Below are 25,851 nucleotides of genomic sequence, written 5' to 3' on the forward strand. Positions count from 1 at the left end.
AGCCTCTTGGTCTGGACAAGTTGCGGTAATTCTCAGGTGCGCTCGAGTTGCGTCACCTCGACGTGCCAAACTTGAGGGGCAGAACAGTCCCGAACGACCAAGCAAGGCAGTAGGAAAGGAGCGGAGACCGCGACACCACCTAGTCGGTTGACTCGGTTGTCGAGTTCGACTTCGGACCGGCTGAAGAAGCTGAGGGCGGACCCGCGGAAAAGTTCGAAAGAGGACAGAAGGGGAGCAACCGAAAGAGAGAGCCAAAGCCAACCACGCATGGGGAAGATGACGCCACCGAGGGCGAGATGACTGAAGATGAGTTGGAGACAGCCAACTCGGACGAGAGCGAAAACCGATCGGAGGTAGCCGAGTCGGTACGGATGTTTGATTCAGACACGCTGAATCAACCGAGGCCCAAGCGGAAGAAAAGGCAGCAGAAGAAGCGTCAACACCGCAACAGCAGAAGAGCTGATGAGGGCCACATGAGAAGACAAGCCGACCGATAGGGTCGAAGCGCGCGGAGTCGAACAGGTCGAGGAGCGCGAGCGAGGCGTGAAGCCAGGAGGAACCGGAGCTGTGAGCCCAAGGATCCCGACGAGCCTCGAGTTGAGCTTGAGGGGGAGTGTTGAGAGACAAGCTCAACATCGGCCGGATCGGCTGAAGAAGCCGAGGACTGGATCGGTTGGGACCGATCTGTTAGGCCGAGTGCGTAAACCGGGAGGCCGTTAGGAAAGATATTTCATGAGGAATATATTTGGGAGTTAGTGTAGGAGCTCTTAATGAGCCTTGAAGTACTATCAGTACTTCAGTCAGTCCTTCGAGGACTTGTATAAAAGTGTTCATGGAACACACGTATGTATAGAGTAGTGAATCGAGATTTTGTTTGGTTGTTGAATATAGTTCTTGTGTTCTCTCTCACTCTCTCTGTCTCTCCCGCGTATACTGCGTAAGCTCAAGCTCTCCATTAAACCTGAGTTTTCTTCCTTCTGATCTGTCTTCATACCTACTTCCGCACGCTACTTTCTACAAATTTCAACCCATCTCTTGGTTTCCCAAACTTCACTTCCCATTGCATGCATTCATTGTACAAAATGTATACATTGAGCAACTCTTCTTGTGGGCACGATTTAGTATGACAAGTCGGTCATGTTTAATTACATTGATTTGCATGCTCTTTTCCTCTCTCAAAAGATGAGGTGAGAGTGTGTCTCCTATAGATTCACCATGTTGATATAATTCTATATCGTAGGAGAAACTAATGTACCGGATGGCCGTCTCAGCTCAGCCGGTAGAGCGCGTAGATTTTAATCACGTGGTCGTGTGTTCGATTCCCACAAACAGCGAGAAGTTCAACCCATCTCTTGGTTTCTCAAACTTCACTTCCCATTCCATGCATTCGTTGTACAAAAAGTCTACATTGTTGTACAAAAAGTCTACATTGAGCAACCTCTTCCTGTGGGCATGATTTTGAATGACAAGTCGGTCGTGTTTAATTACATTGATTTGCATCCTCTTTTTATGTCTCGAAGATGAGGAGAGAGTGTGTCAGATAGATTCACCATCTTGATATAATTCTGTACCCTACGAGAAACTAATGTTCCGCAAGGCTGTCTTAGCTCAGCCGGTAGAGCGCGTGGATTTTGACCAGGTGGTCGTGTGTTTGATTCCCACAGACGGCTAGCAGTTAAACACATCTCTTGTTTTCAGAAACTTCACCTCCCATTCCATGCAGTCATTGGAAAAAATGAATAGATTAAGCAACCTCTTCTTGTTGGTGAGGTTTAGGATCGGAAATTGGTCATGTTTAATTACCTTTAGTTACATGCTCTTCCCCATTTATGGGTTGCAAGTTCAACCAATCTCTTGGTTTCCTAAACTTCACTTCCCATTCCATGCATTCGTTGTACAAAATGTATACATTGCGCGAGCTCTTCTTGTGGGCACGATTTTGTATCACATCTCTGTTGTGTCTAATTACATTGCTTTGCTTGCTCTTTTCCTCTCTCGAAAATGAGGATAGAATGTGTCTTGTAGAGATTCACCATCTTGATAAAATTCTATACCCTAGAAGAAACTATTGTACTGCAAGGACATCTTGGCTCAGTCGGTAGAGCACGTGGCTTTTAACTACGTGGTCGTGGGTTCGATTCCCACAGCTGTCGACAACTTCAACCCATCTCTTGGTTTCCCCAACTTCACTTCCCATTCCATGCAGTCATTCGAAAAAATGAAAAATGACTAGATTGAGCAACCTATTCTTGTTGGTGACGTTTAGTATGACAAGTCAGTCATTGTAAAAAATGAATAGATTCAGCAAACTCTTCTTGTTGGTGAGGTTTAGTATAACAAGTCGGTCGTGTTTAATTACCTTGAATTGCATGCCCTTTTCCTCTCTCGAAAATGAGGGGAGAGTGTCTCTCGCATAGATTCATGATCATAATATAATTCTACATCCTAGGAGAAACCAATATGCCACCTCATGGCCATCTTTGCTCAGCTGGTAGAGCGTGTGGCTTTTAACCACGTGGTCGTGGGTTCGATTCCCACAGACGGCGAGATGTTCAAACCATTTGTTTGTTTCCCAAACTTTACTTCCCATTCCATGCATTCGTTGTACAAAATGTCTACATTGAGCAACCTCTTCTTGTGGGCATGATTTTGTATGACAAATCCCAAACTTTACTTCCCATTCCATGCATTCGTTGTACAAAATGTCTACATTGAGCAACCTCTTCTTGTGGGCATGATTTTGTATGACAAATCGGTCGTTACATTGATTTGCATCCTCTTTTCCTCTCTCGAAGATTCACCATCTTAATATAATCCTATACCTAGGAGAAACACCCTAAGGCCTTTTTAGCTCAACCGGTCGAGCGCGTGGCTAACCACGTGGTTGTGGGTTTGATTCCCACAGACGGCGAGAACTTCAACTCATGTCTTGGTTTCCCAAACTTCACTTCCCATTTCATGCATTCCTTCTACAAAAAGTCTACATTGAACAACCTCTTCTTGTTGGTGAGGTTTAGTATGGGAAATTGGTCGTGTTTAATTACCTTGAGTTGCATGCTCTTTTCCTCTCTCGAAGATAAGGACACAATGTCGCTCGCATAGATTTACAATCATATTATAATTCTACACCCTAGCAGAAACCAATGTACAATCTCATGGCCATCCTAACTCAGCCGGTAGAGCGCGTGATTTTTAACCACGTGGTCGTGGGTTCGATTCCCAATGACAGGGAGAACTTCAACACATATCTCGGTTTCCCAAACTTCACTTCCCATTCCATGCATACGTTGTAAAAAATGTCTACATTGAGCAACCTCTTCTTGTGGGCACAATTTTGTATGACAAGTCAGTCGTGCTTAATTACATTGATTTGCATCCTAGTTTCCTCTCTCAAAGATAAGGAGAGAGAGTTTCTCATATAGATTTATCATCATGATATAATTTTATGCACTAGAGAAACTAATGTGCCACAAGGCTGTCTTAGCTCAGTCCGTAGACCGCGTGGCTTTCAACCACATATTCGTGAGTTCGATTCCCACATACGGCGAGAAGTTTAACCAATCTCATGGTTTCAGATTGAGCAACGTCTTCTTGTTGGTGAGGTTTACTATGGGAAATTGGTCGTGTTTAATTAGCTTTAGTTGCATGCTCATTTCCCATTGATGGGTTGCAAGTTCGACCCATCTCTTGGTTTCCCAAACTTCACTTTCCATTCCATAGATTCGTTGTACAAAATGTATACATTGAGTAGCCTCTTCTTGTGGGCATGATTTTGTATGACAAGGTGGTCATGGTTAAATACATTCATTTGCCTGCTCTTTTCCTTTCTCGAAAATGAGAAGATAGTGTGTCTCATATAGACTCAACATTTTGATATAATTCTATAGCCCAGGAGAAACTAATATACCGCAAGGCCATCTTAGGTCAGTCGGAACAGCGCGGGGCTTTAAACTACGTGGTCATGGGTTCGATTCCCACATACGGTCAGAAGTTAAACCCATCTCTTGGTTTCCCAAACTTCCTTCCCATTCCATGCATTCGTTGTACAAAATGTATACATTGAGCAACTCTTCTTGTGGGCGCGATTTAGTATAACAAGCCGGTCGTGTTTAATTACATTGATTTGCATGCTCTTTTCCTCTCTCGAAGATGAGGAGAGAGTGTGTCTCCTATAGATTCACCATCGTAATATAATTTTATACCCTAGGAGAAACTAATGTACCGCAAGGCCGTCTTCGCTCAATCGGTAGAGCAAGTGGCCGTCTTCGCTCAATCGGTAGAGCAAGTGGCTTTTAACCACGTGGTCATGGGTTTGATTCCCACCGATGGCGAGAAGTCCAACCATCTCTTGCTTTCCCAAACTTCACTTCCCATTGCATGCATTCGTTGTACAAAATGTATACATTGAGCTACCTCTTCTAGTAGGCACTATTTTGTATGACAAGTCGGTCTTGTTTAATTACCTTGAGTTGTATGCTCTTTTCCTCTCTCGAACATGAGGAGAGAGTGTGTCTCATATAGAGACACCTTTGTAATATAATTCTATACTTTAGGAGAAAGTAATGTATACCATAAGGCCGTCTAACCTCAGCTTGTAGAGCGTGTGCCTTTTAACCACGTGGTTGTGGGTTCGATTCCCACAGACGGCGAGAAGTTCAACCCTCTCTTGGTTTCCCAAATTTTACTTCCCATTCCATGCAGTCATTATCTTTAGTTGCATGTTCTTTTCCTCTCTCGAAGATGAGGAGAGAGTTTCTCTCGCATAGATTCACGATCATAATATAATTCTACACCCGTACCATCTCATGGCCATCCTAACTCAGCCGGTAGAGCGCCTGGTTTTTAACCACATGGTCATGGGTTCAATTCCCACAGACGGCGAGAAATTCAACCATCTCTTGGTTTCCCAAACTTCACTTCCCATTGCATACATTCGTTGTACAAAATGTATACATTGAGCAACACTTTTTGTGGACACTATTTTGTATGACAAGTCGGTCGTGCTTAATAACATTCATTTGCATGCTCTTTTCCTCTCCCAAAAATGAGGAGAGAGTGTCTCTCGCATAGATTCCCGGTCATCATACAATTCTACTCCCTAGGAGAAACCAATGTACCACCTCATGGCCATCTTAGCTCAGCTGGTAGAGCGCGTGGCTTTTAACCACGTGGTTGTGGGTTCGATTCCCACAGACGGCGAGAGCTTTAACCCATCTCTTGGTTTCCCAAACTTAACTTTCCATTCCATGCATTCGTTGTACAAAATGTCTACATTGAACAACCTCTTCTTGTGGGCACGATTTTGTATGACAAGTCGGTCGTGTTTAATTATATTGATTTGCATCCTCTTTTCCTCTCTCAAGGATGAGGAGAGAGTCTGTCTCGAATCGATTCACCATCTTCTGCATGAACTGACTTATCATTCCGACCGGATAGCTGATGTCGGGCCGCGTGATAGTCAAGTAAATAAGGCTTCCGACAATTTTTCGGAACTGTTTCTTGTTGCAGGCCGGTCCGGAGTTGGGACGAAGCTTCTGGTTCCAGTAATGTCGTTGTGAGAGCAATATGCCGTCGGGGGTTCGGATCACCTCGATCCCAAGAAAATAAGGAAGGTCCCCCAAGTCCTTCATCTCAAATGTGTCCGACAACTGGGACTTGACGCGGTTGACTTTTGGAAGACCCGGTCCAGTGATGACTAAATCATCAACATACAGCAGGATACATACCGGACCGACTGAGCCTTGCCGGATGAACAACGAAGAGTCGGACTTGGAGGCCGTAAACCCCATCTTACGCAACTGGTGCGTGATCTTCGCATTCCAAGCTCGAGGGGCTTGCTTCAGGCCGTACAACGACTTCTTCAACCGGCATACCGCCGACTTGTTCATCTCCAATTGAAAACCTAGGGGCAGAGTCATAAAGTCTTCTTCTTCAAGATCACCCTGAAGAAACGCATTCTTCACATCCATCTAGTGAAGATGCCACCCTCTTGCTGCAGCAACCGCCAGCACCACACAAACCGTCGTTATCTTAGCTACAGCAGCGAAGGTCTCGTCGTAGTCGATTCCGTGGGTCTGCGCGTATCCCTTCGCCACTAACCGGGCCTTGTACCGGTTAACTAAACCGTCGGCGTTGTACTTTACCTTGTACACCCACTTGCATCTGATCGGTTTACAATGACGGGGAGGGTCAACTAGGTCCCATGTCTCGTTGACATCAAGTGCCCGCATTTCTTCCTCCATAGCGGCACGCCAATTTGCGTCCTTTGCCGCTTCTGTGTAGCTCTCCGGCTCACGTACTTTCGCCACTGTAGTCATGTACCGCAAGGCCGCAAGGCTGTCTTAGCTCAGCCAGTAGAGCGTGTGGCTTTTAACCACGTGGTCGTGGGTTCAATTCCCACAGACGGCGAGAAGTTCAACCCATCTCTTGGTTTCATAAATTTCCCTTCCCATTCCATGCAATCATTACCTTTAGTTGCATGCTCTTTTCGTCTCTCGAAGATGAGGAGAGAGACACGTCGATAGAACACGTGGCTTTTAAACACGTGGTCCTGGGTTCGATTCCCACAGACGGTGAGAAGTTCAACCATCGCTTGCTTTCCCAAACTTCATTTCTCATACCATCCATTCGTTGTACAAAATGTATACATTGAGCAACCTCTTCTTGTGGGTATGATTTTGTATGACAAGTTGGTCGTCTTTAAATACATTGATTTGCATGCAGACTATGTCTCGTATAGATTCACCATCTTGATACAATTCTATACCCTAGGAGAAACTAACATACCTCAAGGCCATCTTGGTTCAGCCGGTAGAGCGCTTAGTTTTTAACCACGTGGTCGTGGGTTCAATTTCCACAGACGGTGAGGAGTTCAACCCATGTCTTGGTTTCACAAACTTCACTTCCCATTCCATGTAGTCATTGGAAAAAATGAATAGATTGAGCAACCTCTTCTTGTTGGTGAGGTTTAGTATGGGAAATTGGTCGTGTTTAATTACCTTGAGTAGATGAGGACACAGTGTTGCTGGCATAGATTCACGATCATAATATAATTCTACACCCTAGGAGAAAGGAGAAACCAATGTATGACCTCATGGCCATCCTAACTCAGCCAGTAGAGCGCGTGGCTTTTAACTACGTGGTCGTGGGTTCGAATCGCAACAACGGGGAGAACTTCAACGCATATCTCAGTTTCCCAAACTTCACTTCCCATTCCATGTATTCGTTGTACAAAATGTCTACATTGAGCAACCTCTTCTTGTGGGCACGATTTTGTATGACAAGTCGGTCGTGTTTAATTACATTGATTTGCATCCTATTTTCCTCTCTCAAAGATGAGGAGAGAGTGTATCTCGTATAGATTCATCATCCTGATATAATTCTATACCCTAGGAAAAACTAATGTACCACTGTCGTGAAGATCCATCACTAGGCGCGAATCGCGAGACAGAACCGTCGGGGTTCTTGATAGGAAGGATCGAAGTTCGCACCAAGCTTAGCGAGAAAGTATTTAAGATAGATTGAGAGAGAGAAAGATTGAGAAAAGATAGAACGCTTTATTTTAGATTGAGAAAGATTGATATGGTCAAGAGAGAGATATTGAGATTAAGATTTTAACTCTTGATTTAAGAAACAAGATATAACATCAATCAATTTTCTTCTCCTTAATTTCTTAGTTCATACATGGATCCATAATACATTTTCATCCATCCTTCTATAGATGCCCCCATGCATATGATGCATGTTTGCCATTTGGCGCTCGTGTATTACATGTGGTGCATGATAACCATGTCACTCATTTTAGCTCTCATGCATAAGAATTTACATGTAAGAGTACAATGATAGAAATATAATTTCAACTAAATATCTTGGCTTAGTGGTAAGCCAATTGACTCTAAACTTGGAGGTGCAAGGTTTGAATCCTTACTTGCCCTCCTTGTATATGTCTATATATTTATTTATTTATTTATTTATTTATCTAGTCATCGGACGCATGTTGCCACCGGATGCCGTCGGTTACCGTTGGCCGCTGCCTCGCCGATTACCGCCGGATGTCGGTGCGCCATCAGATGTCGGTTCCGTTAGATCACCGGTTGCCGGTATGCCACCATCGCTTTGCAAGCTGCCGACGGATCACCAGCTCTATTGCCGGTCCGGTTTTGGTTGGCCAAAACCTTTACAAGTGGCTGGGCCACCTCCACTCTTAGTTCAAGTTACCTTGACCTCACTATGCTCCACACATAAACACAAAGATAATAGCTTTTGCTCTACCTTATATATGATGAGAGCCATATTTGTCGTGCCTGTGTGGGATATCTCACAGTGTTCTCTTTTCCTTTCACAAACTTTATACCCTCGTATCTTGACATCTAGTTGTCCGTTTCTCGTGTAATAAAGTGCATTCGAAAGCTCTTGAAGACCTCCATCATTTTGTACTTAGATATTAAACTTCTTTAAAATGTTATTTTCACTATTATTGTTTTATGTGATTCATACTCGATTTTGTACGTTTTATGTGATTTTCACACCATTATCGAAAATCTTCAAGACACCGCAAGGCTGTCTTAGCTCAATCGTTAGAGCGCGTGGCTTTTAACCACATGGTCGTGACTTCGATTCCCAAGACAGTAAGAAGTTCAACCAATCTCATGGTTTCAGAAACTGCACTTCCCACTCCATGCATTCAATTAGAAAAAATGAATAGATTGAGCAACCTCTTCTTCTTGGTGAGGTTTACTATGGGAAATTGGTCGTGTTTAATTACCTTTAGTTGCATGCTCATTTCCCATTGATGGGTTGCAAGTTCAACCCATCTCTTGGTTTCCCAAACTTCACTTCCCATTCCATGGATTCGTTGTACAAAATGTATACATTGAGAAACCTCTTCTTGTGGGCATGATTTTGTATGACAAGGTGGTCGTGTTTAAATACATTGATTTATATGCTCTTTTCCTCTCTCGAAGATGGGAAGAGAGTGTGTCTCGTATAGACTCGCCATCTTGATATAATTCTATAGCCTAGGAGAAACAAATGACCGCAAGGCCATCTTAGGTCAGCTGGTTGAGCACATGGCTTTTAACCACGTGGTCATGGGTTCGATTCCCACAGACAGTGAGAAGTTAAACCCATCTCTTGGTTTCCCAAACTTCACTTCCCATTCCATGTATTCGTTGTACAAAATGTATACATTGAGCAACTCTTCTTGTGGGCGCGATTTAGTATGACATGTCGGTCGTGTTTAATTGCATTGATTTGCATGCTCCTTTCCTCTCTCGAAGATGAGGACAGAGTGTGTCTCGTATAGATTCACCATCATAATATAATTCTATACCCTAGGAGAAACTAATGTCCCGCAAGGCTGTCTTAGCTCAGTCGGTAGAGCCTGTGGCTTTTAACCATGTGGTCATGGGTTCGATTCGCACAGACCGCGAGAAGTCCAACCATCTCTTGTTTTCCCAAACTTCACTTCCCCTTCCATGGATTCGTTGTACAAAATGTATACATTGAGCAACCTCTTCTTCTGGGCACTATTTTGTACGACAAGTCAGTCGTGTTTAATTACCTTTAGTTGCATGCTCTTTTCATCTCTCGAAGATGAGCAGAGAGTGTGTCTCATATACAGACACCATCTTAATATAATTCTATACCCTAGGAGAAAGTAATCTTACCTCAGATTGTAGAGCGCGTGGCTTTTAACCACGTGGTCGTGGGTTCGATTCCCACATATAGCGAGAATTTCAACCTATCTCTTGGCTTCACAAATTTTACTTCCCATTCCATGCAGTCATTACCTTTAGTTGCATGTTCTTTTCCTCTCTCGAAGATGAGCAGAGAGTGTCTCTCGCATAGATTCATGATCATAATATAATTCTACACCCTAGGAGTAACCAATGTACCATCCCATGGCCATCTTAGCTCAGCCGGTAGAGCACATGGCTTTTAACCACGTGGTCATGGGTTCGATTCCCACAGACAGGCGAGAAGTTTAACCATCTCTTGCTTTCCCAAACTTCACTTCCCATTCCATGCATTCGTTGTACAAAATGTATACATTGAGCAACCTCTTCTTGTGGGCACGATTTTGTATGATAAGTTAGTCGTGTTTAAATACATTGATTTGCATGCCCTTTTCCTCTCTCGAAGATGAGGAGAGAGAGTGTCTCGTATAGATTCACCATCTTAATATAACGCTATACCATAGGACAAAACAATGTACCGCAAGGCCGTCTTAGCTTAGCCAGTAGAGCACGTGGCTTTTAAACGCGTACTAGTGTGTTTGATTCCGACAGACGATGAGAAGTTCAACCCATCACTTGGTTTCACAAACATCACTTCCCATTCCATGCATTCGTTGTACATAATCTATACATTGAGCAACTCTTCTTGTGGGCGCAATCGAGTGTGACAAGTCGGTCATGTTTACTTACATTGATTTGCATGCTCGTTTCCTATCTCGAAAATGAGGAGAGATTGTCTTTCGCATAGATTCATGATCATAATATAATTCTACATTCTAGGAGAAACCAATATACCACCTCATGGCCATCTTAGCTCAGCTGGTAGAGCGCGTGGCTTTTAACCACGTGGTCGTGGGTTCGATTCCCACAGACGGCGAGAAGTTCAAACCATCTCTTCATTTCCCAAACTTCACTTCCCATTCCATGCATTCGTTGTACAAAATGTCTACATTGAGCAACCTGTTCTTGTGGGTCCAATTTTGTATGACAAGTCGGTCGTGTTTAATTACATTGATTTGCATCCTCTTTTCCTATCTCGAAGATTCACCATCTTAATATAATTCTATACCCTAGGAGAAAGTAATGTACACCGCAAGGTTGTCTTAGCTCAACCGGTAGAGTGCGTGGCTTTTTACCACGTGGTCGTCGGTTTGATTCCCACAGACGGTGAAAAGGTCAACCCATCTCTTGGTTTCCCAAACTTCACTTCCCATTTTATGCAGTCATTACCTTTAGTTGCATGCTCTTTTCCTCTCTCAAAGATGAGGAGAGAATGTCTCTCGCATAGATTCACGATCATAATATAATTCTACACCCTAGGAGAAACCAATGTACCACCTCATGGCCAACTTAGCTCAGCCGGTAGAGTGCGTGGCTTTTAACGACATGGTCATGGGATCGATTCCCACAGATGGCGAGAAGTTCAACCCATCTCTTGGTTTCCCAAACTTCACTTCCCATTGCATGCATTCGTTGTACAAAATGTATACATTGAGCAACACTTTTTGTGGACACTATTTTGTATGACAAGTCGGTCGTGTTTATTAACATTGATTTGCATGCTCTTTTCCTCTCCCGAAAATGAGGAGAGAGTGTCTCTCGCATAGATTCACGGTCATAATACAATTCTACTCCCTAGCAGAAACCAATGTACCACCTCATGGCCATCTTAGCTCAGCCGGTAGAGTGCGTGGCTTTTAACCACGTGGTCGTGGGTTCGATTCCCACAGACGGCGAGAACTTTAACCCATCTCTAGGTTTCCCAAACTTAACTTTCCATTCCATGCATTCGTTGTACAAAATGTCTACATTGAGCAACCTCTTCTTGTGGGCACGATTTTGTATGACAAGTCGGTCGTGTTTAATTCCATTGATTTACATCATCTTTTCGTATCTCAAAGATGAGGAAAGAGTGTGTCTCGATTCCCACAGACGGCGAGAACTTCAACCCATCTCTTGGTTTCACAAACTTCACTTCCCATTCCATGTAGTCATTGGAAAAAATGAATTGTTGGTGAGGTTTAGTATGGGAAATAGGTCGTGTTTAATTACCTTGAGTTGCATGCTCTTTTCTTCGAGAATTGTTGGTGAGGTTTAGTATGGGAAATTGGTCGTGTTTAATTACCTTGAGTTGCATGCTCCTTTCGTCTCTCGAAGATGAGGAGACAGTGTCTTTTGCATAGATTCAAGATCATAATATAATTTACAACCTAGGTGAAACCAATGGACCACCTCATGGCCGTCTTAGCTCGGCGAGAAGAGCGCATGGCTTTTAACTACGTGGTAGTGTTTCGATTCCCATAGACGGCGAGAAGTTCAACCGATCTCTTGGTTTCCCAAATTCACTTTCGATTCAATGCACTCATTGTAAAAAATGAATAGATTGAGCAACCTCTTCTTGTTGACGAGTGGCTTTTAACCAAGTGGTCGCGTGTTCGATTCCCACAGACGGCGAGAAGTTCAACGCATCTCTTGGTTTCCCAAACTTCACTTCCCATTTCATGCATTTGTTGTACAATATGCATACATTGAGCAACCTTGTCTTGTAAGTGAGGTTTACTATGACTTGTTGTACAATATCCATATATTGAGCAACCTTGTATTGTGGGCGAGGTTTTTTATGAGAAGTTGGTCGTGTTTCCTTACATATATTTGCATGCTCTTTTTCTCTCATGAAGATAAGGAGAGAGTCTCTCTCGCATAGATTCACCATCAGAATATAATGCTACGCCCTAGGAGAAACCAATGTCACACCACATGGCCAAAGAGAGAGACTCTACTTGGTACATCATTAACTCATGTTTGAGTGTGTGTGTGTGTGTGTGTATGTAACTGATGTATTCTTGTCCGCCCACAACGATTGTATGAAGCGCTCTTACTATGGGAAACATTCACACCTAGCACTATTGTTGTAGCCATTTTTGTAGCCTTCGTAAGTTTTGGATTTGCATGCATATGACAAATTGGAACCCGTCCATACTTATCAGGTTCATCAAATCCTTTGCAATTTTCCGAAAAACCTACACCCCCCCATTGCTCGAAGTTTCACTATTTTCCCGAATGCTCTTGAGTCAATCAACAATACTCATGCCTCCAACACGAAGTGATATATATCTATCTATGTATATGTATATATATATATATATATATATATATAGGAGGCACAGATATGATGAGAAAAGGAGGAGAATGATGCATGGGTGAGCATGAAATTGAATTGCTTAACCATACCACATATATAACTCGCCGGATCAGAAAGCCAACCTACGAGTCACATGCTTCCAATGGCCTCTAATTTCTAAGGGGCATGGTGGGGAAAATAATGAAAAGCCTATGAATTGAATAAAAGGAAGGGAAATGTACTACTCAGGGGTATGTATGTATCTCAATTCATTCATTCATAATGGTAAGGTGATGATGATGATGGACCATGGTGGTGGTGGAGGTCATCATGCTGATGATGCATTCAAGCTGAAGGACACATATAGCTGTAACAAATGTTCTGCAAAGCCACAGAGCTTCTGTGGCAGGAGCTTTTCAGAGACCCTTCTCAATTCTGGGATGACAGAAATACCAAGAAGGTATGCACTTCTTTAACTCCTCCTCCTCCTCCTCCTCCTCCTCCCCCTCACTCTCAATGGTTTTTTGTTTTTTGTTTGTATTTCGCAGAGAAGTGAGAATTGCCCTGATTTTATACATAAACAAACCAAGACCCCCTTATGGATCCATAACCTGCATAACCCACCTTGGGTTCGAGAAAATCTGAATCTTCTCAACCTCCGTAGCCTCTTGATACACAAAGCTGAGGAGGTTCCTTATTTCAAAACATTTAAAGATAGGAATTCCCTCTTAGATTACATCAAATCATGTGGAAAAGAGAAGGACATTTCCAAGGTAAGAGGCTTACATGCAGCTATGCAGAGGAAAGGATTGATCCCAAAAGATACCTATGTGACAACTTCTTTGCTTAACACATATGCTAAGTGTGGTTTACATGGCAATGCGAGAGAGCTTTTCGAAGAGCTCCCGGTGCGTAACGTAGTGTCTTGGAATGCATTGATTGGTGGATATGCCCATTGTGGACTTGGAAATGAAGCTATTGAATGTTTTCACCAAATGAAAGATGAGGGTATTTTTCCGGATAAAGTTACCTTTACCTGTATATTGAAAGCTTGTGGTAGTGTAGGGTCTCTTGAGATAGGGGAGGTGATCCATGCAGAGATAAACAAACAAGGGTTATTGCGAAAAGATCTCGTGCTGGGAAACACTTTGATAGATATGTATGCCAAATGTGGTATGCTAGGAAAAGCTCTAGAAGTGTTTAAAGAGCTTCCAGTGCATGATGTTGTATCTTGGAATGCACTTATTGGTGGGTATGCCCAACATGACCTCGGGCATGGAGCTTTGAAATGCTTCCGGGAGATGCACAATGAAGGCATCGCTCCGACTGTGGTCACTTTCACACTGGTCTTGAAAGCTTGTGCTTCTGTCGGATGTCTTGAGGTTGGAGAAGAGATATATGAAAAGGTAAGCAAGTTGGGTCTATTGGGAAAGGACTTTATGCTCGGTACAGCATTGGTTGATATGTATGCCAAGTGTGGTGAGCTAGAAAAAGCACGAAAAGCATTTGAAATGCTTCCACAGAGAGATGTTGTGTCTTGGAATGCACTAATAGCCGGATATGCCCAACGTGATCTTGCCGAGGAAGCTTTAAAATGCTTCCAGAGGATGCGAGATGAGGGTATTTTTGCAAATCCATTAACGTTTATATCTGTTCTAAAAGCTTGTGGAAGCATAGGGGCTCTCGATATGGGGAGAGAGATACATGCCGAGGTGAAAAACCTAGGCCTATTGCAAAAAGACCTCATGCTTGGCACTGCAGTGGTCGATATGTATGCCAAGTGTGATATGATGGAAAAAGCACAAGAAGTATTTGAAGAGCTACCAGTGCATGATGTTGTGTCTTGGAATGCCCTTATGGGTGGCTATGCCCAAAATGGATTGGGCAATGAAGCTTTGAAGTGCTTCCAACAGATGGAAGATGAGGGTATTGCTCCAAATGTAGGAACCTCTATTTCCATCTTGAAAGCTTGTGGATCTGTAGGAAACCTTGAAATGGGAGAGGAAATGTGTGCAAAGATAAGAAAGCAAGGATTAATCACAAAGGATATCATGCTTGGCACTGCGTTAGTGGATATGTATGGCAAATGTGGTGCTCTGGAGAAAGCCCAGGAAGTATTTGAAGAGCTTCCGGTGCATGACGGCGTAGCTTGGAGTGCACTTATTTCTGGGTATGCCAAGCATGGACATGATGATGAAGCTTTGAGATGTTTTAGACAGATGCAAGATGAGGGCATCTCTTCAGATACTGTAACCTTCACCTGCATTTTAAAAGTTTGTGGAAGCTTAGGGTCTCTTGAAATAGGTGAAGAGGTCCATGCGCTGGTCAAGAAGCAGGGTCTGATAGAGAAAAATATTGTGGTCGGCACTGCACTTATGGACATGTATGCCAAGTGTGGCATGTTAAATAAAGCACAAGAAGTGTTTGAAGAGCTTCCAGTGAAGGATGTTATGTGCTGGAATTTACTATTGACTGGCTATGCCCAACATGGGCATAGTGATAATGTGATAAAATACTTTGAAAAAATGAAGGAAGAAGGTGATGTTCACCCTGACGCGGTGACGTTTTCATGTGTTTTAAAAGCCTGTGGAGCTACACGATCTCTTTTGATGGGGGAAACCATACATTCGGAGGTGAGAAAGAGGGGCTTGTTAGCAACAAACCTTATCCTTGGCACTGCATTGATGGACATGTATGCTAAGTGTGGTTTGCTAGAGAAGGCACATGGACTGTTCCAAGAACTTCTGGTGCGAGATTCTGTATCTTGGAATGCATTGGTGGCAGCATATGCCCAACATGGCTTTTCCGATGATGCTTTGAAATGCTACAGGAAGATGCAAAGGGAGGGCATCGCACCGGATGAAGTGACTTTCACTTGCATCTTGAATGTTTGTGGCATTGTAGGATCTCTTGAGATGGGAGAAAACATACATGTTGAGGTTGAAAAACAAGGGTTACTGAGAAAAAATATTTTACTAGGTACAGCATTGGTAGATATGTATGCCAAGTGTGGGGTGATGGGAAAAGCACAAGAAGTGTTTAATGAGCTTTCACACTGTGATGTTGTCACTTGGAATGCTTTAATGGCTGGATATGGCCAGTTAGTTCATGCTAGAAAGGTTTTAGACTTGCCAGTAAAAATGAGGGCGTATGGTATTATGCCAGATTCTGCTACTTTCCTTATCTTGCTCAATGCATGTAGTCATGCAGGTTTAATAGAGGAGGGGCAGATCATTTTTGATGATATGCATAGCATCTATGATCTTGCTCCAACATTAGAACATTATGCGTGTATGGTTGATCTTTTCGGGCGTGCCGGACACTTTGACAAGGCAAAGGCCATGCTTGGCAAGGTTACATCTGTGGATCGTCTTCCACTACTGCTAGGTCTTTTGGGTGCATGTTGTAAGTGGATAAATGTAGAACTTGGGATATGGGCCTTTGGGCAATCAATAGAGTTGGACGAGAACTGCATTGCTGCGTATGTGTGCATGAGGAATATATATGCTGCTGCTGGCATGAAGAGAGAAGCTGATGAAATTGAAGCATGGAGAATAAAAATGAAAGTATGAAAGCTTCAAGATATGGTTTCAGATTGGTGAAGTAATATTATGTCAGAGATTGCATTTAATAATGCAAACATAACTAGACAAGAGATTATTTGTCATCATGCAGGTTCAAAATGGCAACCAAGTGTGAAGGAAAGAGTTGAATGGCCTGCCCTATGGCAAGAGAGTATTGGGCTATGGAAAAAGACCTTTGTTTATCATGTTGATAACCCATATGATCATAGACACACCTATATGGTGGTTGCACAAGATGCGGAAGGCTATTGATTGTATGGACATAGATAGGTCTATGATTTCAGGCTTTATACAAAGGTTTAGAGTGTCATGAATTCAAAGATATCCTTGAGATCCTATGAAAGTGGAGACACAAATGCATAATATTAAGCAGTGAATGAGGCTAATGATTCAACTATCAGTTCGTGTATGACTTTGTTTGAAAATAGGCCAAGGTTTTGTCTTGATTAATATGATCAGATATTATTATAACAAATCAGTATAAATTCGCTCTTTAGAATATGGTATTTTGAGGACTTGGAATAGACATGCTAATACTCAGTCATTTTGGTGATATCGACATCCATTCGGTGACACGCAATATTTAGACATTGCATGTGATAACTGGAAATGATCACTGCAAAACATATTTTTTCTATGCTACAAAATGCAAAAGAAGCAATTCTAAACATGTTCATCTATGCTATTACAACATTTGGCTTCAACATAACGAGGTTTTTCAGCTTCCGCAAATGTGACCATAGGATGCATGCGTGCACACATTTTTTTAACAAAGTTGGACAAGATCTATCCTAAAACATACTCTCTTCTATTGTAAGTTAAAACTCTAAGTGGAAATGATCAATGCTTTTGAACATACTCCTCTCATTACAACACCGCTTAATGTTAGTGATGAACATAAGGACATTTTGATAAAGTTTCCTAGCTTTGTTCAGGAAATACTAGCATTATTTATTGTAATATGTTTCTAATTAATGCAATCATCTGCTTCTTAATATATTCCTACATCTTCTCAAAAGCCATGCGTAACATAGCAAACCAAACGTACCATCTTCTATGAGGGCACAATCCCCCCTAGGCGAACTCGGAGACCTACAAATCCCACATGTATGTAGACTTCACATAAGAGAAATGATGGACTATTTTCTACTCAACTATTCTATGTATGTCTATCACCATATGTGTACTATTTTACTCGTCACTTAGCATAATATGTCCACATTAACATATTTATGCCACTTTTTAGCTGTCCCTAGATCAAATGGCTATACCTTCAACCTTTAAACCTCCTAATCAATAACACTTGGATGCTAGATTGTTGGCTATGTGGTAGAAGAAAAATAAAATCGATGTTGTAGTTAGCTATTAGTAGAGGAAAAGTAAATAAAAGGAAGAGTATTTTTGGAATCAAAGAGTTAGTTCCTATTTTAAATGCATATATCAATAACCTTTTAAGGAAAAGCCATCGACATCAAACACTTTTGTTTTGGCTTGTTTGTTGTGTTGGGATTTCATTCATCTTTCTCTACTCTCCCAAGAATCTCAATTGTGCATGTCCATTTAATTAGGGCTTTAATGCACTTGTATAGGTCGTAATATTTGAACATAATGTATAACTAGACTTTCTTCCTCCATGAACTCTTTTGACTACATTGTTCTAACTTCTACCTTTGAGGACTACTTGATCCCTCTTGCCGTCGAAATCATGGTCTTGGCTCCCCATCTCTTCACGTTACTTCTCCAAGCTTCATGGTATAGTTGTTGAAGAAATGTTAAATGAGCTCTAAGTGCACTCCCCATGGGACAAATACATAGGAAAAACTTCAACCCAGCTCCAAAAGAGTTGCAAATATGCTATATCATTAATATGTAACTTTGTTGGTCTACCAAAGTTACCAGGTTGCGAATCCTCACTATTTATTATGGTCAAGCCAAGGATTTCTTGACTTGACATTTAGCTATTTCACATTCGCGTACAATTACTAGGGATTTTTTTATGTCCTTTGTTCGATCTCATAACAAGAGCCTTTCTATGTCTTGTTTTGAATACAAATCATGTGCCATCTGAGTACAATTGATAACTATGGGCATATAATACAATTAAGTTTCGCAAAGTGTCAGATGGAGGGGTAGTATGGCGAGAGAGGGGGAATCGAATGCAGACACAAGAATTGTTCGGAAGTTGAAGCATGGCCGAACATCGGGTCAGAAGGGACACGTACCGAAAAGTAGGACCACGATTACGATGGAAGAAGCATGGATGGGGTGCATCGGATACGAATCACGAGCAAGAGTTGGTGTGCACGTGCAGATGTGTGATGGTGGTCAACGGGGCTCATGCAACAGATGTATGTATGTATGTATGTATGCGATTCGATTATGGGTCATATGAGAAAAAATGAATGAATGAATGAAGGCATGGTATGGCATGTGGATGGGCATGGCATGGCATGATGATAATGATGAGAGAGAGAGAGAGAGAGAGAGAGAGAGAGAGAGAGAGAGAGCCCAATGGATAATGTTTTGTTTTTTTTCTATGTCCTCTTCAGACCCAAAAAAGCCACAAGATATTTGTATTCAGTACCCCTCTAAAGCCCTAATCTGCAGAGAGAATAGCCATGGAAGCTTCACCACTGAGAAACCCAGAACCTAAATTTGGCACCGGAGTATATATATATATATATAGCTATGGAAGCGCCTCACTAGAGAAGCTTCTCCACTAGTTACCTGAAACCCCATATAGAAAACCCTTACAATCTCTGTACCTCTACAACACTGAGAGATCAGAACGACTGTAACGCTTTTGCCACTGTATTCTCTTCGTTTCGCGAAGTATGTTCAGGGCCACTTGTGCCCGCGAGCATACAAAATGTTTCTTCATTATGCAGCCTATACACTGGTGTAATGGTCTTCTTCCGCGCGAATCTGCTTCTATCTTCATCAAGTACCTCGGTCCTTTCAAGTCCAAGTGAAGAAACTACCATCGATTCTTAGTAGGATTCCTTTTTATCATTCCACTGGTATGCCCAAAATATATAATCACTCCATGGTCTTCTTTGTAGAGTATGAAAAGCTAACAACAAATCTGACCACAGCTCAAATTCTAGAGAAAACTGAAGTTTAGCATAACGTTTTGATACAGACTCTATAGAGGAAACTGGTGTTTTTGTCTAAATATGTAAGTCGAATTTAAGAGCAAATTGAACCTTTTCTTACAAATGTGTGTGTTTAGTTGAGCGGAAATCAGCCTTTCATACGATGCTTTGAGTCAAAAGCTTAGATTATCTGCAAAAAACTAATCATGCTATGCAAAGCCATCCTGGGTCATGAAAAAATGATAATCTGGTACAAATTTTAGACAGACAACAATTTGCATAAATTTTCTAGATAGATTTTAGAAACAGTGACCATGTTACTGTACCAAATTATTGGTAAAAAATCGGTAGAGGAAACTGACTTTTTGTACAGAGTTTCTAGATTTCTAAAGAAAAGGAGAAAGTGTGAGAAGATAATGAATACATTAAAGAAACTTGTCAGGATGTGAACTGTCATATAAATTAAATCAATGGATTTTTCTGTTGCACAAATCTTCAGGAAACTCAAGAGGTAAAGGAAATCTCATTTACAAGATTAGCAATTGAGACTGGTATCTGGTTCCTGGGTTGTGTCTTTAAACATGGATGTGAAGGAAACAAACCGATTATCTGAAGGGCAGGAAAGTGTATCTCTTGTCAGTGTATTACATTGTACGCATGATGTGGAGTCAATTAAATGTATGGTATTAAGGCCTCCAGAATGTGATCCTTCGATTCAAGGCAAGAACAAGAAGAAGAAAAAGAAGCCAAAGAATATGCATAGTCCAAAAAGACTCATTGACTTCAATACATCTGAACTGTTGAAGTTAGATAAAGAGAAGTCTGTTTCAGAGAAATCTCCTGTTAAGCAACTATCAAGCTCAACGTTTGTTGTAAGAAACTGTATTGTTGAAGGCAACTGTGTGGTGTCTAAGGGTGAAAAAGAATCTGGAGACTCAGAAGATTTCACCGAGCATTTGATGCAAAAACTCCCACCGAATCTGGTGTCTCCACATGTAAGCCACCTCCAGAACCTAATTCTTTGTAATTCTCATTTGTGAAGGCTGTGTATAACATTGTTTAAATTCTAATTGTTTCTTGTTTGTGTTGAAATTGGAGCAGAAATCTGCATTGCGAGGTGCCTATGAGGAGCTTGGTTTTGGAGCTCGGCCCAAGTTACATGTCAAATGGGCACCAAGTGTTTGGGAGCCACCGTCTTCCATTGTTTCACATACTGTGAATAATAATAAACCGAAGAACAAACATTCAAGGAAGAATTTGAAGCAAGGGCATAAAGGAAAGCATGGGCGTAAGAAGGATGATAATAATAAGCAACATCCAACTCCAAGGAGGTAAAAGATCGGTTCCTGTGGAAAAACCTAATATTCACTGTTAAATGTTTGAAAGAAGAGAGTAAATATTATTTGATTGTTTACTTAATTTTGCTCTTCTTTCATGAATAAATTAAGTAGGCTGGAAAAGCGTATGTTTACCATTCAGTGTATGAAAGAGCTCAAATTCATGTAAGAAATAGTTTCGAAAATGCCTTTAACATTGGGTGTTAAATGAAATGTAATACCCTTCCAAGTGTGTGAAATATCGAAGTATGCCCTTCTAAGTGAAAAGTAGTACCCTTTTAACTTTGTGAAATATCAAGGAAATTTATGTACTCTCTTCCTCATTCTCAAGTCAGTTGATTAGAGTGGAAAAACTCTATGGTAAGTTTTTGAAAAACTTGAGTGAAATATGAAGAATCCCTTTAATCTTGTTTAATCTGTCTATTTCTGTGGTTACAGAAATTTTATGAAAGATGAATGTCAGCAAGATGAAACTTGTGAGCAAGTTGGTGTGAGGGTTGCAAGCAAGGTTTTATCCAGATTTGATACAAAAGAACTACAAGACAATGAACATGGCCGTCATATCGATGATGAACCAGTAACATATGGCTGTTGTGATGCACCAAACAGAGAACCAGTGCTTTTTAGTGAGAAGTGGTGCTCTAGGCAGCTTCAAGTGCAGTAATTATAGGCCATCATCATATCAAATGGTTTATTAGCCTTGTCTATGGGCAACAGACTATGTGATATAGGATTTTATGTATTCATAAGCTGCACCTTGCACTCGGATTAGGATGTTAACTTAGTATCGTACAGTTATATGTGTGTTGTAGGACCTTGTGTGCATACATTCATGTGTGTTACATGGATGTATATGTATGTGCATATTTATAAAATGTTTAAATTTGAGTAATAAACTGTGGCTAGAAACTACTACATAATTGCAGAATTGCAGCCTGTATGCTTTCTTTGCATTGCTAAGCACCAATAATAGGATTGTATAAATATATGTAGGATTTGAAATAATGGCTAAAACTGTACCTTTAGTGGGATTTTGTAACTGGAATTTGAAGCTTTAAGATATTGGGATTTTGTAACTGGAGTTAGCGACTCATCTGAAACCTCATTGTGGGTTTTATTTTTGAGATTTGATTTGATGTGATTTCCATGATAGAGATACTTGGAATCTAGACTTCTTATCTTTTTTAAAAGTGTGCGACCGTCAATGGACTGCAAGAGTTTATTTACTTGCACAAGTAATGTAATTACTTCAATTTTAATTGTGTTTTTCTACACCAAAATCAGTGTTAGCAAAGAATGTATTGCCATCCTCACAATAACTAAGATGGTTTCAACTAGTTGTGTTTCAGTTTTTCTTTCTTTATGGATTCCATTCAATGAATGCAGGTGTGCATAACCATTATGGACAATGGGAGTGATTGAGTTTGTGGAGTGCTAGTTTGAGAAGTATAATTAAATCAGACAATTGGTTTGAAGCTTGCATGCTAGATAGGTGTGTAGCTGTCGTGCATGAACTATACATGAGCCCGAGATGACAATGTACGGTGAACACATCATTTCTTGTAGATGAATATCATGATTTATCTTAACTCTCTTTTTGGGTAATCTATGGAAGATAAAAATCAGATTCTAATGGCCACTATTTGGCATACTGCTGCATGCTGGATAATCGTGCCCAAGTCGATGAAATTGATAAAAAGGATTATCAAAAATTTCTTATGGGGGGGCATGGAGGAAAAACAGGCATGTGCAAAGGTTGCTTGGAGCACGCTTATAAAAAGGAAAAGTGAAGGGGGGGTGGGATTGATAGATCCCGTGGTGCAAACAAAGGCCTTGCTAGCCAAACTAGTGGTTAGGAGCCTACAACCTCCTGAGGCACCTTGGAAAGTACTATGGTGACGTAGATGGAAGATGTGGTTGCCGAGACAAGGTGGACGCTGGCCAAGCAACCCATTTTATGCCAGAAATGAGATCTAAATATTGGGGAAGTATGCAGAGTCGTGCTATTGTGCTATTGGAATTATGAAAGCATGACAAGAAATCAGAAAGGGGATCACATGTAGGTGGAGAAATGATGCATATGCGCGGATGTACATGCCAATTGTATGGAACCCATTGATTAGAGATATGGATGGGCTGATGATAGGCCAAAAAGCAGGTTTCAAATGGGTTGAGTTAATCAATGCCCAAGGGAATGCATTGGTGGAGTGGGAGAGGTTTTTGTCCAATGAGGTGGGCACTAAAAAGGCTAGAATATGGAGAATAAGCAGGGGTAAAGGCATGCTCAAGAGAATTACAGATGCCATTGCATGCTACAGGAATACCGTGGAAGAGGAAGAAGTAACAACCTCTGAAATTGCGTGGACAGAACTTATAGATGCCGAGAACTGTTTAATTGGCATTAAGGGAATGAAAGTAGATTCAAATGAGGTATTCTACTACAAACTAGAGCACGGAATGGTAAGAGTCGAGCAACGAGCCTTTCAAATAGAAAGGCCAATTAGGCTAATCACAAAAAATGGCAAGAATATGATTATTGACCCTAAACCAATGGAGATCACACCGACGACAATGTGTTGGCCTATACAAGGGCATTTGGATCAGTTATCATGGGACCCAACGATGTATTGTTGGAGAACTCAAGGACGAATTGATGGGGAAAAGCTGGTTCAATTTTTCAGGTATAACACGAAGATTGGGAGGCAAATTATTCTAGAACAAGAACACGACAATATTGCAGCAAGGAAATTTTGGATACAGGAGGGCATTAGTGAAATGAGACTAGATAAATTCTGGAAAATGATATGGTATGACAGATATGACCGCAAGAAAATGATGTGTTTATGGCTTATTGTACATAGAGCCTTGCCGGTAGGGACGTGGGGTAAAGGCCCCAATGTAGACCCTAGATGCATTGCCCATGGACAGATAGAAAGCATTTCCCATTGTCTATAGGAATGTCGCGAGGCAGTGGCTATATGGGGAAGGGCACTACGTTTGCTTTGCCATGCCTCTAGTTCATTCACCCTCAACTGGGGACATGCTTGCTGGAATTGTCTTGAGGATGATGTGGCGAAATATGATGGCACATGCGATGCTAAGTACAGAGGGGAGAATGGCATTGTGTGGTTGATCACTGACAATAGGGTACCTACAACTTGTGCATAGAATCAAAAACTTGGAGATTTTTGGATGTTGTTTGCCCCCATTACTATATGGTATATATGGACAACAAGGTGTACTAGGGTATTTTCAGCACACAAACGCCCCCCTGCTGAATCGATTAAGCTAATCTAGCACACATTAATAACTTCACTAAGAGCTCAATATGAGCGGATTGATGGTACTAATGATGTTGCAGAACTAATGAGGCTGAATTTTCGAAAGGGACGGTGTACTACACCGATGGCCGCAACAAATGGAATGGATATACTATGGAAGTATGAAGTACCCAAATGGTTGTTCCCCCCTCCCATTAGATGAACAAGGGGCGTGAAAGACATGGCATGTGGGATAGTGAATGTAGGTGATGTGCATGAAAGGATGGCTAGAGCCATATGTGAAAGTGTAACATAAATAAGCAAGACCTCTTGTGTAGGATAGGATAGTCTTGGCTCGGCCTTCCCGAGAAAGGGATCGAGTTTTATGTATATTTTAACTAAAGGAGTATATTCTTGTTTGAAAAAAGAAAAAGAAAACAAAGGGAAAAGGTCCACAATAATGGCAAGCTAATTTAGTACACTTGCACATGAATAAAGTTGTTAAATGACTAGGAATACAGAAACAAGATCTTCAATCCAAGGTTGAATCCACGAGGCTACGTATCTTGATTGACATAAAAAATTGTTCTATCATGAGCCATTTAAAAAAAACATTGTGTAGAATGTAACATATCTTCCATATCCCTAAGGAAGTTTTGTATACTGTCTAACCTAGTATGATGAATATTTATGTCAATTGGGCACATTGTTGAAAACCATACATGAATATGAAAGAAATATATCCAGTTTACGTATGTTTGGAGCTATTGTAAGAAAATCAAGCATAGGAAGATATTGTTCCTATCTACCTACCTTGTTGGCTACAGAAGCTCAAAGTATATCCTCAACATTTTTGTAAATCGTTCGATTTGTCCATCTAATTAAGGGTGACAAGGTGAACTCATGCTCAAAGTACTTTCTAGCATTTAAAAGACCTTAATCCTAAATTCAATCGTAAACATTGAATTTCTATCATTAACAATATCCATCCATAAAAAACAACCATAAAATCCATAGATAGGCTCACATGAGCCTTACTCACCTGCTGTTGTTGGCATTTTGTTACATAATCTTGAATGTCATGGAACTTTTTTGGCCAATCAAAATGAGTAGAGAGAAGAATGAGTGTTTGGTGTATTCCAAGGTGCCCGACTAAGGGTGCACCATTGTCACGAAGTTACACGCATGCATGTGAAATCTGAGCGAAACCACTGAGGACTTGAACCGGAGACGATGGGTGACTCAAAGGCTCCTCAGAGTAGGTGAAGTAGAAGGTAAGGTAGAGTCAAAAGGTAAAGCAAAGTCGAAGGGAAGACACACTTGAAGGAAGCAACAATTTGAAAAATGATTAACACATGAGGTTAAGAATGAAACATGAGATTAGCCCAAAGAACATGAGATTACAACTGGATTTCACAATATTAAGTTAGTGTTGCAACTCAGACACAATACCTACAAATACAAAGCTTGCCTTTCCCAAGTGTGCAAGAGCAAATGAGGTTGAATTTGAACCCAAAGAAACCCGAACAAAGTAGCGGTGTGAAAAGGAAGAGGACACCCGTGTTCCCATGTGAACTTGAGTTTATTGAAATAGATAGTCTATTACCAATCATTAGTGTAACTAAACAAGAGTTTCACTAATGGAAGACAAAACCATTAAAAAAAGAAAGGAGAGCTTTGATTTTGGAGCTTTATAAACTCCTTGTGAATATGTGAG

General features: G+C 41.3%; 2 protein-coding genes and 8 non-coding genes across 10 annotated transcripts; all 10 read left to right on the forward strand.

Moving 5' to 3' along the window:
* The first annotated feature begins 2,080 nt into the window (after positions 1-2,080).
* Positions 2,081-2,153, forward strand: TRNAK-UUU (transfer RNA lysine (anticodon UUU)). Its single transcript has one exon. It is a non-coding gene; the product is annotated as a tRNA-Lys (tRNA).
* Positions 2,154-2,473: 320 nt separating this feature from the next.
* On the forward strand, positions 2,474-2,546 carry TRNAK-UUU (transfer RNA lysine (anticodon UUU)). The gene has a single exon. It is a non-coding gene; the product is annotated as a tRNA-Lys (tRNA).
* Positions 2,547-4,258: 1,712 nt separating this feature from the next.
* Positions 4,259-4,331, forward strand: TRNAK-UUU (transfer RNA lysine (anticodon UUU)). Its single transcript has one exon. It is a non-coding gene; the product is annotated as a tRNA-Lys (tRNA).
* Positions 4,332-5,126: 795 nt separating this feature from the next.
* On the forward strand, positions 5,127-5,199 carry TRNAK-UUU (transfer RNA lysine (anticodon UUU)). The gene has a single exon. It is a non-coding gene; the product is annotated as a tRNA-Lys (tRNA).
* A 1,136-nt stretch (positions 5,200-6,335) lies between these two features.
* Positions 6,336-6,408, forward strand: TRNAK-UUU (transfer RNA lysine (anticodon UUU)). Its single transcript has one exon. It is a non-coding gene; the product is annotated as a tRNA-Lys (tRNA).
* A 3,497-nt stretch (positions 6,409-9,905) lies between these two features.
* On the forward strand, positions 9,906-9,979 carry TRNAK-UUU (transfer RNA lysine (anticodon UUU)). The gene has a single exon. It is a non-coding gene; the product is annotated as a tRNA-Lys (tRNA).
* A 562-nt stretch (positions 9,980-10,541) lies between these two features.
* TRNAK-UUU (transfer RNA lysine (anticodon UUU)) lies at positions 10,542-10,614 on the forward strand. The gene has a single exon. It is a non-coding gene; the product is annotated as a tRNA-Lys (tRNA).
* Positions 10,615-11,400: 786 nt separating this feature from the next.
* Positions 11,401-11,473, forward strand: TRNAK-UUU (transfer RNA lysine (anticodon UUU)). Its single transcript has one exon. It is a non-coding gene; the product is annotated as a tRNA-Lys (tRNA).
* A 1,682-nt stretch (positions 11,474-13,155) lies between these two features.
* LOC147864288 (pentatricopeptide repeat-containing protein At5g27110-like) lies at positions 13,156-17,201 on the forward strand. Its single transcript, XM_087320058.1, has 2 exons — positions 13,156-13,318; positions 13,407-17,201. The coding sequence occupies exons 1-2, from the start codon at positions 13,235-13,237 to the stop codon at positions 16,428-16,430; spliced, it is 3,108 nt and encodes a 1,035-aa protein (XP_087176184.1). The 5' UTR covers positions 13,156-13,234; the 3' UTR covers positions 16,431-17,201.
* A 1,811-nt stretch (positions 17,202-19,012) lies between these two features.
* LOC147864289 (uncharacterized) lies at positions 19,013-21,950 on the forward strand. The gene is made up of 4 exons (XM_087320117.1): positions 19,013-19,462; positions 20,037-20,532; positions 20,639-20,868; positions 21,313-21,950. The coding sequence occupies exons 2-4, from the start codon at positions 20,119-20,121 to the stop codon at positions 21,536-21,538; spliced, it is 870 nt and encodes a 289-aa protein (XP_087176243.1). The 5' UTR covers positions 19,013-19,462; positions 20,037-20,118; the 3' UTR covers positions 21,539-21,950.
* Positions 21,951-25,851: the final 3,901 nt, after the last annotated feature.

The sequence above is a fragment of the Azolla caroliniana genome, unplaced genomic scaffold (genome assembly GCF_043228905.1).
Source record: "Azolla caroliniana isolate FFs.n. ecotype wild unplaced genomic scaffold, voAzoCaro1.0.p SCAF_5, whole genome shotgun sequence".
NCBI classification, from domain to species: domain Eukaryota; kingdom Viridiplantae; phylum Streptophyta; class Polypodiopsida; order Salviniales; family Salviniaceae; genus Azolla; species Azolla caroliniana.